This window comes from Zosterops lateralis, assembly GCF_965231275.1.
Source record: "Zosterops lateralis genome assembly, chromosome: 13".
Lineage (NCBI taxonomy): Eukaryota > Metazoa > Chordata > Aves > Passeriformes > Zosteropidae > Zosterops > Zosterops lateralis.
In genome coordinates this window covers 1,186,422-1,198,782 of record NC_139773.1, presented here as the reverse complement: position 1 = coordinate 1,198,782, position 12,361 = coordinate 1,186,422, and the positions used below count along the sequence as shown (strand labels likewise).

The window sequence follows — 12,361 nt, the reverse complement described above, 5'->3', positions numbered from 1 at the left end:
TCTTTTTTCTGACAATGTTGTTCCCTGGTTTCTACAAATTTCAAAGAAAAAACACTGAGGTGCTGAATTGTGGGAATACTGGGCAGTGGGTAGCTTTATGCTTCAGTTCTTATATTCTTGGTGCCTTGAGTTATTTAGGGTTTTTTAATATTTTTTAATGTTGTTAATGAGACAAAACCTTATAATGCCACAAAATTGAAGGGTCTATTGTTGTCTAAGGGGTTTGGCTTTTGTTTTTAGTATCCTAGTGGGTGAGAATCAGGATTTCTAAATGCCATTTTTGCACAAGCAGGAGGCATGACCCATGAGAAGCTATGCTTGTTTTGTGTTAACCCTCCAGGTATTAGTACAAGGTTAGCTGTAATTCAGGCTAAAATATGTGCATGAAAAAAGTGTTTAGAATGTTCAGTTAAGCCTGCAGAGGCTTAGAGGAGAATGGATGACCTGAAGTTAGCAATCAGTGAACGGGACACTTCCCTAACTCAGAATGCCAAGAACAGCAAGCTCTCTGAAAAAACAAACTGCTGACCTGGAAAACAAGATAAGCTTTAAAAATATCCGATTACTGGGGGACCTCAAAAGCAAATTAAATGAAGATACAGCATTTCCTTACTTTGCAATGGATTAAAAAGCTGCTAAAGATTGCCAGCACAACCACAAAGCAGCTGAAGGTATTTCAACTTATCACTAGAAAGGTCAGTTTTCCCTTTGAACTGCACTTGCAAAATAATCAGTTTTTCTGAAAGCTGAAAATTATCTCTGTTATACAAAGAAACTTGGTTTTGGTTTCTCAGTGTGATTGTTTCTGTTTGATGGCAGGATGCACATATGCTGATTCAAAAGAAACTAGCAAATAATAATAATATATTAAATTTACCAAAAAATTGTAGATACATTAATTTTTGCTAAAAATCAGCAGTCATGTCAGTTTTATCATTAATTAGAATGAAAGCATCTTTAGTTCATGAAGCAGCAGTTGTTCTCAGGTGCAAAACCTAAAACTGACCAAAAGATAACATATTTCTGGCCTGAGTCACTGTAATTGATGAAGGTGGTACACCGCAGCATGCAATCCATTCAGCACAAGTTGAATAAAAAGATCCTTCAAAGGCTTTGTTATCTTATGGATCAGAGTGTTCCTGCTGCTCATACCCAGCAGCAACTTGTTCGATTGAGACATTTCCTAAAAGCAAAGTGCAGCACAGAGTCCTGCTGCTTCCTTGACTGTCTTCATAAAGCACATCAGAGCTGAACTAATCTGATCTGGGCACAGCCATCTCCATTTCAGTTACAGGTTAAACTGAAGAGTTTCCTTTCACGGCTGCAAGTCAGCCATAACTTTCCTTTATGGGATCTTTGGGCTAGTCTTGAATGAAGGGAAGATAAAATTCTGTTTTTCCTGAAATACCTCCTTCAGGCAGTTTGGTCTGTGTATTTATTTTGTTCTGGTTCAGATAAGGAAGCATTTCTTCATAGCTAAATTTGTGATCACCAATCTAATTCCTAAGATTGTGTTAATTTTTGCAAAATTATTTGAACTTATAACTGATAGATCTGAGCCCTGTATAGAGGAATATGAGTGTTGTGACAGGTCACTCAGTAGGAATAATGGGAATCACTGATCTTCAAAAATGTAGTCATACATTAAGATCAGGATTTCGTCCAGAGACAGGCAGGAATAACCACCACTGCCACATTCCAGTTTCACATTGTGACTGATCCAGTCTTGCAGATTCCACAGCTTCTTCAGAAACTGCTTGGGAAGATAACAAAATCTGTGCAATCACAGTAGGGCTCTGTTTAAAACAAAGTCCTTCCCAGTTTGGAGGGCTTCTGGTATAACTCTTAGGATGAGGTTCTCACATGAAACGAGAACCTTTTAGGTACAGCCCAGTTAAATTGATGAGAGTTCAAGGATGTTACAGGTGAAAAGAAATTCCTTGGTTGAGCAAGTCTACTGAAATTGGAGAAATTCTCCCTAAAATTTAAGGCAAATCAGCTCTTCCTTCCTCTCAAATCCATGTTGGGGCTTTTCTTATCTAGGTATCGGCAAGCTTTATCTACCTTACTCAGCAGTGCTTAGCAGTGCTTTTAAAAGTATTAAGTAGCTATCTTCTACTATTTCATCAATTAAAAACTTGTGAGATTTTTCTCTAGAACATTTTCCAATTCTAACAGAATTGGAAATTCTGCATGTGCATTGAGCAAATAAGTTTGGTAACATTTTATGTGAGAACTTGCAAACACCAAGGACTGTTAAAGATCCAAGTAGAAGGGACTTTACCATTTATTATCTTATAAATTTAGATTAAGAAATGGTAAATCATTTATTATTGTTCTTAACTCCACTAACACAGTCTGCAAAATGGAAAGACTGAGAACCTAAAATGGATTTAAAAAGTATCGTCTTTATAAGGCTCAGTTAATCTGTGAAACTCATTGCCATTAAGTTTCAGTGACACTAAAGAGCTTAGCAGGATGTCTTTACTGGATTATCAAGTGTACTCCCTTTATCCGTGCAAACATCGCATTATACAAGATCTAAAAAAAACCCCAAACATTCTCAAGCTTCAGGACTAAGCCAGCTTCTCAAAAATCAGAATTAGGAATGAACTTTATGGCTTAGTTGTTCCAGGCGGTCACTTGAGAAGTTTGTTTCACTTTCCTCTTCAGTGACTATTTGTGGTGGTGAGGAGGGACTGAACTGCAGGAGCCACTGGAATGTTTTCTCTATCCGTAGTGCCCTCTGACTGAAACCTGGGCACTGGTTGTCTCTGCTCAGTGTTTTGCAGGAATAAAGTGGTCTGTGTTCTGAGGAGAAGTTCCTGGGTAAGGTGGCCTCTGACCTCCCTCCGGCCATTAACCTCTGCATTTTTCCTCAAGCATTATTCAGTCAGTTTAGGCTATATATTGGCTTTATTAACTTGAAAGTGCAGGGCCTGGGAGCATCTCAAAGCACTCTCTTTGAAACTAATATAGCTACAAATTACACAGTTGGGTTTTTGTGTGTGTAAAACGAAGTCCTCCTCCTTGTCATCTCCAACTGCACAGCTGCCATTGATCGCTGCTGTGTTGATGTCCACTCGTGGGGGAGATCAGGGTCTGAGCTGGCTCCAAGGCCACATCAGCTTTTCTCTGTTTCTGTCACTAATTCCTGCCACTGGGATTTATGTGCTGTCTTGTACAGAACTGTGTTCCCTCACCTTGACCTCTGCATCTGACCCTAATTCAGGAATACACTCTCACAATCACTTCTTATAAGCATTCCACTTTATCTCCCTCATATTCATTGCTGTTTATTAATCACTCTAATTGAGCAGGCGTGCTCTGAATAGAGGAGAACACAGGTCACACAAGAACTGTGATTCCAGTGTCCTTACCAAAATTAACATGCTACACAGGCAGCTTTCTGGATCCTACTGTTCCCAAAAGACCAAGGCGATGTAGACCACATCATCTCCTGCCAATTCTCCAAAAACCGTGGAGGAGGAGAGCCTGGAGGAGAGAGTTACAGGCATTTGTCCCTGCAGAAAAATGACACTTTTAAAAGAGTTTTGAGCCTGTGCACATGTGAGTAATAAGTATTTTAATTCAGTGGGGTATTGTCTGAAGGACAGTCGTTTTTATGGCAAGTTTTTTTGCTTCACATAATCTCAGCTTCTTAGGAAAACAGACACATTCTCTCCATACAGAGGGCTGCTTCCTCCACTAACTGAATACTTGTTTAACTTCAGCCACTTGTGCCTGAGGAGCAGAGTTCTCTAAGATAATTAATTTCTGTGAAGTTTGTTTTTGAAATAAAAAAGGGAAGAGAAAAAGACTTGGACAGAGGAAGCTGCGCCCACTATGGTAGATGCTAAGTATGTGCTCTTATGCAAGGCATCAAAGAATCCATCCTGGCAAAATATCTATAAGTATCCCAAATAAGGAGATAGCTTTAAGTATGACTTGCTACCAAAAAGCAGATAGAAAATTATACAAAATCAGGCTTTAATGGTTCTAATCTGATAGAACTGCCTGTTTATCAGCTGCTCCTCCTTCCTCAAAAAAACTTAAAACAGTTAAAACATTTTAATTGTTTTGTTCATGAAGCAACTGGGGATTTGGTTCTTGTAGCTCCCTGAGTGAGGATAGTTCCCCCTTTTATTCTTCTCATGTCCTGCCAGCACCACTGAAGGGTTGACATTTGCACTGTGTACATAAGCTTGATCTTTCTGTCCTCAGCGTTGAGATACTGGGAAGCATTTCCCCACGCATTTCATGACCTGACCTCTAATTGCTGTGGTTTTAAGTGTATTCTTTTGAGGCACTGAATACAGATTTGAGATACTCTCTTACTCTTTAACAATAGGTTAGTGTTACTTCTTAGAACTCCTCTTGAGAGTTGAACGTGCTTTTCGTGGAGCAGTAGCCATGAGTAAGGCCATAGCCGTCATTCCAGAGCAGTGATGCAGCAGCCGTGCCCTGTGTCCTGCAGGGAGGCAAGGAGGCAGTGCAGGAGTTAAGAAGGCAAGGCTGGATCTGCCTGGTTCCCGGGGCCTTGGCAGGGCCCAGCCCCCGAAGGTAAACACTAAGGTGCAGTAGGTGTATCACTCTGTGCAGAGTTCAGCCCTCTTGCTCACAGCTTGCACAACTTGTAGCACACCAGAACACTGTGGAATCAATGGCTCGCCAGAGTTTCAAGACATGATTAAAAGACTCAAGAAGGCCCTGAAAGAATTTCCTTTAATGGGGAATTGTGTGAGTGAGTACAGTGGGTGAGTTGGTATTTTTTTTCCTTCTTTCTTCCTAGCTGTTGGTTTACTTTGGCAGAACGCTTCTGAGCTTAGGTTTAGTGTCTATGCTTGCATGTGTCTGGTTTGGAGAATGAGTATGTTCTTACCTCACCAAGTGATACTAAAAAGTTACTTTGAGATGTGATAATTCCTGGTTTGTGGCAATGACAGAACTGTGAAGCTATTAGAACCTATTTCTTCTTAAAGAAAACATTCCTGTTGAGGAATGCAGGTATGTGTATTATTTACAGCAACTACAAGTCTTTAGTTAAATTATCCTGAGAACCTTGTTACTGCTTTAATTTTATGTCTGCTTTACTCTGAAATTACCGAGGTTAACTCTTTAATGTGGATACATTTATGGCACATGGAATGTTCTTCACACCATTCCTATGCATGGTACTAAAATTGAACAAAAAATGTTACGCTGATTAAAGATTACATCTTTTTGAATTTAAGCCATTTTTTCTCTTTTACTAACAAGTTCTAATGAGTTTGGTTTGTGTCAGCCTGCAGTTAAAATTCATGAGTCTGAGCAGAAACAGCATGTGCACATTGCACTGTCCTGGGTCTTGTCATGCAGAGCATTGGCATGTCTGAATCTTTGTACTCGGGGATTGCTACAAGATTGTGTCTCAGGATTTTCAGGATTTTGGCTTTGCCATAGACATACATCTATCATTTATGTTAACTCTTTGTGGAAGTTTGAAATCCTTATCACAAAAAATAAGTATCTCTACAGATACATGATGTGCTGATCATTTTTTTGATGGAAGTGTGTTACTCCTGTCCCTAATGGGAGTCACAAGTAGTTCAAATTCTTGCTGCTGTATTTGATCAGGCTGTAGTAATGAGAACTAGCAAACAGCATGTATGCTCCTGAGATTTGGCCTGTAATGAGTAATTGTTTCTGCAAGTGAGAGAACATAAAGGTATGGAAATATTTTTGCTCTGACATGTTTTTGTGGCATATTATTGATAATTGCTGCTATGTTTTCAGTATGATTGTGGGGGTTTATTAAATCTCAGCTTTTTTTTCATGCATATAATGCATAATTTTTAAATTATACTGCAATAAATATATCCATGGAAACCAACTGAATGCACAATTTTCAGAGTTCTGTGCTTTAAGTCATCACAATTTAATTAAAACTTCATAGCTAAGAGCAGGCACAGAGGAATGTCTTCAGTGCCTTTTGCATTTGGCCTAATGCAGGTGGATTTTAATGGTGAAGAATTTTATATGGGAAAGAGATTATTGGCCTAAATGAGGTTTGTTTCCCAGAGTGTCAGTTCCCAAAATCCTACCAGTATATGAAAATGCATCACTGAATTTTTATGCATTTATTGGGACTTAATCCCCCTTGCTATAGCTTGTTGTATTTGTTTGAGGCACAATTGTTTGCAGTGGTAAAAAGCACCTTAAACTCTGCTGCTGTCCTGAGTCCCACACACTTTACCCAGAATCATGCCTGCATATTTATCATGGATGTTTACAGCAGTCAAGCTGTAAAACATTTTATTCTACCTTTTATATCAAAGGCATGAACTATTATATACGTAGAGAGAGAGAGAGAGTGAGAGAGAGAGTGAGTTATAATCATGATAATAGTAACTAACATGTTACTATTTCAGTCACAAGTTGTTCCTTGTCATTACAGAAAATAAAAACCGTAGATAATTGTTCTTACAAAAGGAGGGTGAAAGAGCTGACTTCTCAGGCAGTTTGTTCCCTTTCCTGAGGATTCTTAGTGCCTGACCTGGCTCTGTGTCAGCAGGCCCCAGTGCCCAGCTGGGTGCTCCAGGTGACCTTGTTGTGTTTGTTTCAGTCAAGTGCCCGATGACCCGACCCTGGAGGAGTTGTCCCCTCGTGTCCCCAGAGCCGTGTTTGTGAAGCAGGACAATGGGGGCAGCGCCTCAGTCATCCCGGTCTCGTCCGCCCACAGGACACCCGGGGAGGAAGAGAAAGAAGAAGCTCCAAATTCTCCTGATCTGAGTACCTGCAGTGCTACCTACAGCAATTTAGGTGAGTGAACTCTTACAGGAAAACACAGGGATTGGATCAGATTTTGGATACCTTTCCAGAGTGTGAAGAGCCTTTTCTTCTGAACATCTCAATACATCTTCATAATGGAAGCTTTTAATGCCTGTTTAGTATTGATTTGCAGAAAATAAAGACATATAGTCTCATTCAGAGATCATAACCAAGAAAGCGAAGATTCAACAAACTCAAAGGTTTGTTTCCCTGTAATTTAAAAGTCTTTTAATTGCCCTTAGTGATAAACAATCTCAAATGATTTTTAAAAGAAACATTGTTTTATCCCTTTGGAGGAATTTTTGTCAAAGAGGTTTAAAATACAGAGCAAGCTACCTAATTTCTTTAGAAGGAATAAGTAAAATTCAATATTTTTCTAAACTTTAGCAAAAGATAGGGCTTTTTGTTTTAGAGCATCAATAACTCTTAAAAAAATATTTGTAACCATCTTCTATTGGTTGACACTGTTCTTACCCTAGTCAGAGAATTTACTTTTGCTCCTTCCCAATGAGATATGAATGTCCTGAAGGTACTACTCAAAGATTACTGAATTCCTGACTCATTAAAGAGATCCATGGATGCAGGGCTTCTCTGGAAGATAAGGGAGCAAGATAAAGAAGCATCTCCCCGTGCACAGTATCAGTATTATCAGCCTAATTTTCTAAATCATTTTGATTTGCAGTACTATGAATTCAGGGATACCTACAGCCAGCTTTTCTGAAAAAACAAAACCTCTCATTTATTTACCTTCCAGGATATCCGAATACATGATTTTTGAACATCCCAATCCTGTAAACACAGCAACTTATTAAGCATTTGGCCAAGAGTAAGTTGATTGTGTTGAGATGGCTCACAAGTACAGGGTTTGGCATGTCCACACAGGTTTCAAGGATCAAGGACGAAACTTTAAACCCTCAGGTGCCTACATTCCTTAGACATTCAGTGAAAGTGTTGCATTTTTTGCTTAAATGTGAATTAGTGGCAAGCTTATTAGTGCATGCTGCTATTAAAACATTTATTAGGTGTTGTTCATGACACATAAGGAGGGAAAATATTCTGTCCAAGTGTGATGCTAACATCTACCAAGAAACCCTTCCTCTAAGGAGGAAAACTAAAATCTCTGTCTTTATGGTGAATTACTCATAGATCTAATGAGTTATTTTAAATTGAGTGAGATAAATATCTGTATCTATAATTGCTGTATTTAGAAGACAGGGATATTGCAGACAGAATCCAGGCAGTTAAAGTCTAGCTACGTTAAAACTACTTGTACCGTGTTTATCCCATGCAGCAAAATACCAACAAACACTGGAACAGCTTGCCCAGAGAAGTTATGGAATCTCTCTCTGTGGAGATATTCACAGCTCAGCTGGAGATGATCTGGACAACCTGCTCCTGACTGTCTCAAGAGATCCCTTCCATCAGTCCTGGCCTGTATTAGTGCTGTTCCTAAGTCTGAATGTTCCTTTTTAAAACCATAAAAAAGTCAATCCCTTAGCAATTTATTCAAAATCTTCTCCTCATTGTTGGTTCACTGTGAGCTTTGCTGTCTCCAAAGTAACATTTTGGTGTGAAAGAGTTAAGTCAGCTCTGGGGCTTGCCTGCCTCTGGCTGGGAGAGCTGCCTGTTGGTAGGAACAGCGCTTCCCTAAATGGCACTGAGCTCCCTGGCTGCCCCTCAAAGGCTTTCTGCTTTATTCAAGCCAGCCTTACTTTCTAATTCAGATGGCAACAAGGAGATTTCTAGGTAGGGACAGGGAATAATTCCTACTTGTTTTCACATCTTGCTTCACCTAGGCAGCAAAATCTTATCTTTTGTAGAATTAAGAAATACTGGTATGTGAAACTGGAAGAAAGGATAATATGAGAAGTTACATCACACTTGACTCTTGCCTCAGCTGCAGTTAGAGCTACATGCTACAGTTTGTAGTTTGTAAAATACATCAGGTGAACATCTCAATTTGCAGCATAATGCACAATGTTCACTTTTTAAACTATTCTGATACATATTCTGTGTTTTTTATTAAAAAGCAGATAATATGTTTCTACTTTGATAAATGCCTAATCTTCAGTTCTGACATGTCACATGAAATGTCATGAACAGAAATAATTGCAAGCCTTGGTAAATTTTCATCTGCAGTCAGGTAATGGTTTATATCAGGTACTGCCCTCAAATATATTTGGTTTGGCCTTCCAAGAGACAAGCCTTACAAAACAGAGGATTCTCCTCCAGGAATCAGGTACAACATAAAAGTGTTGAGGCTTTTATGAGATCCCACTATGATGACAGGATAAGGTGTGTTCCTGGCTGTAGAAATAGGAGGAAACTTGATTAGGAGGAGTGCCATGGTCACAGTCAGGCACAGATGACCACAGTTAAGAAATGCTTTAAAAATTGCACAGGCTCTAAAGAAAAGCTTTGCAAATGCCTGGTATTGTGGCAAGCACTTCATAGGGACTAATTCAGAATCTAAATCCATCCAGCTTATCAAAGAAAGAGTCTGGCTTGATCATGGTGTGGATGCTCATGTGCTGAGCAGAACTGTGATGAGGGAGACCTCTGGTATCAACTGTTTAACAAAATCCAGGAGCTGCCACTTGAATCGAGATGGAGAAACAAATGTTCAAATGTGTAAAGGAGGCCCTGGATGTTTCTTTTGTAGGGGGTGCTTTTATTGTTACAGAAGTTAATTCAAGTAAGCCCTGTACCTGATGATAAGGAAGACAAAGCCTTTCCTTTACAGATCTTTAAATTGTTCTCTCTTTGTCTGAATTTGTTGGGGAAATTGACTTGATTGAATTTGCTTGGCTGTAAGTAGATTAAGGTATTCTCAATATACTCAGGATAGTATTTCTGCTATTGAAAAAAGAATAGGTTATTTAAAAAGAATAGGTTATTTCATTATCAGCTGTTTCTCTCTTTACACCTAAAAAAATGGGAAAAAAAGGAGGCTTAGTTTCTAGGCTTTGTGATTGCTGAAATTGGGAAAAAAAACCCAATCACAGCGTCTGCCATGGGGCATTGCCTCAGTCAGTCAGACCAGGGCAGAAAACAGTGCTTTAGTCAGGCTATAAATAAGGTAGTGAGATCATTGTTGATGGAAACTGACAGTTCAGTGACAGACAGTGATTATAGCATCAGTCTGTTGCATTGTGTACAATACATAATTAGCACAGGTAATGTCTGACATGGTGTAATGGAGGGTGGGCAGCAAGACCTGACAAGTCGCCAAGCAAATAAAGTGAGGCTTCTCTTACCTGCATCTCACAAAAGACTGTGCCCAGTTCAAATTATTGCTGAGGCACTGGAGGTGCATTACCAATGTCACTTAACAAATGTTAGCTTTCCTTTCTCTGACATATATCATCATTCTGGTATGATTTTTGTCTACTAAATTAACAATAAATGTGTAAACAATGCAGGATTTAATGCAAATCTGTGTACAGGACAGTTTTATAGAATAGTGTTATACATGGACAGCATTTTTTGAAATTGGGGGTGTGAAGCATGCTGGTAGCTTTTGCAGGAGTTGGAAGGTACTTGATGCATTTGTGGGGTTTTTTTCATGGTTTGGTTATTTTTATCAGTCAGGATAAGTGTTTATTAAGGAGTGATGTCAGATTTGATAGTTTCAGCAGCTAACGTAAGTAGGCTGCAATGCAAAGTCCAATGATAAATCAGTTACCCAAAAAATTAAATTTAAATTCCTATCTCAGAGGTCTTTCAGGGTTTCAGGACTCTGCATGGTGTCTGGAAACTTAAGCATTAATATTTAAATTGTGTATTGAGATTCTATAATGGAAGATCTTTTTGAACTGTAGAATTATTTGAAGCTCTCTAGAAATCTGCTGTCTGTAAAGAGTTAAATTTTTTTCTATCATTGAGCAGTCTGGAATCCACTTCAAAGATCTCTCAAAATGGTAGCTTAATATTGTCCATGTACTTCCTTTTCATTTTGCCTCCCAAGAGTGTGGCTGAGAACTTGCAATGTTGGAGAGTCTGTGCAGTAGGTAAAGAAATGATAAGTTTAAGCATGCAAGGAGAGAAGGAAAGGATAGGCAAGAAAAAGAAATTAATCCTCTGCTAGTATTTCTGTGCAAAAGGACATTCTTGTGCCTTTGATAGAGACAACATTTAAGACAACCTTTTCCTTGCTAGGCAATGAATGTATAAAAATTAGGCTGTGCAGTTTCCTGCCACGCCTGGGGAAAGCTGAGCTGGAAAGACTTGGCCCAATGGCTATGAAAGAAATGTACAGTGTTAGAACTCAGCATAGAAACAGTGCAGACATGAAACTTTTCAACTGGATGGTATACAGATGGTTAGATTTCAGTATGGAAAACTTGTTCTTGTGAGAAGAAACTACACTGTAACATAGCATGTTTTACAAAATCATTTTTCTCATCTGAGAGTACTTGAAACAGTAACTACAGAATGACTGGTACATTCAGTTCTCTGGAACCTGCCACCCCCTCCAGACATCTGAAAAAACAACTTCTGGTTATGAAAACCTTCTCCAATTCTGTTTGGATGTCACACTGCCAGTAGCTATGCAAAAGCAACACTGGTTGCAGTCTCAACACTCGTCTCTGTGGCTTTTGGAGGACAGAGCCATTAAAGCATACAGAAAATAAGAGAATCAAGCAGTAACACTGTTATAAATCTTACCTTTCCTGGAGAGCGCTGCTGCTGCTGCTGGGGATGTGCCTCTTGCCCTGTTTCCTTGTTTCCCTCTAGCACCTGTGCATCCCTGGGTTAGCGAGTCCCACAAGCAAGGCACATTAGGAAACTGCCTCCTGAATAGTGTCTGTCAAACTCCAGCAGTCAGGCTGTCCTAGCAGAGTGGGGAAGAGACTCAAAAGGAGAATATGGGCAAGTGATCTTTAGCACAGCATGTTGCTGCAGAGAAGTGCATAGGTCACAGATTTTGTAAGAGTGAGCAGTTGGGGAAGAGGACACGAATATTGCATGAGTAAGAAAATTGGGTACCAAGTAGAAATTAACTTCTCTGAGGATTAAGCAAAAGGCATCTGGATGTGTGTCTGGCATGCAGACATCAATTCTGGTTTTGACTTGGAATCATACCACACTTCACCTCTGCAAATGGAACTTATGGCAGAATTCCTGTAGTGCCCAGCTTGCACCAGAATTGGATGCTGCAGCACAGCAAACACTCGCTGCAATACAAAGGAGCAGTAGGGTCCCCCGAGCCCCCCAAGAGTTACATTTTTTTCAGCAACCTTTACAATGATTTGCAGTCTTCCCTGAATATCAGGTGTGTACAAAACTGATAGAATTTCCTGCTCAAAACTTGGTTTTTTAAACATTGGAATAGCCAGGCTTATCATTAAATCAATAAGGCTCTTCTGAGGGTTTCTGGAGCTTAAAGAAAAGACAGGGATAGAACTTTCATTTGAGATGTTGTCTCCCTGAATGACTGAAAAGAGAACAATAGTTAAGAAAGCAGGGTGCAAGGCTGTTTTGTTTGTGGATATATATAAAAATATGATCCTCTCTGATCTTCTGAAAGTAGGAGGTGTATTTCAGCATT

At 39.4% G+C, this 12,361-nt stretch overlaps 1 protein-coding gene and 1 long non-coding RNA gene across 4 annotated transcripts in view; one reads left to right on the top strand and one right to left on the bottom strand.

Moving 5' to 3' along the window:
* Positions 1–11,643, bottom strand: part of LOC310914866 — a 53,165-nt gene extending 41,522 nt beyond the window's left edge. Inside the window, exon 1 of the long non-coding RNA XR_014591114.1 lies at positions 11,479–11,643. This is a non-coding gene — a long non-coding RNA (uncharacterized lncRNA). The remainder of the gene's footprint in view (positions 1–11,478) is intronic.
* Positions 1–12,361, top strand: part of PEAK1 (pseudopodium enriched atypical kinase 1) — a 99,098-nt gene that overhangs the window by 68,101 nt on the left and 18,636 nt on the right. For 2 of the 3 annotated variants that reach the window (XM_083871330.1, XM_083871329.1), the window contains 2 exons: positions 4,641–4,757; positions 6,605–6,801. In XM_083871330.1, coding sequence (XP_083727456.1) covers positions 4,641–4,757; positions 6,605–6,801 — 314 coding nt within the window. The remainder of the gene's footprint in view (positions 1–4,640; positions 4,758–6,604; positions 6,802–12,361) is intronic. The other variant, XM_083871331.1, reaches the window with a different exon arrangement.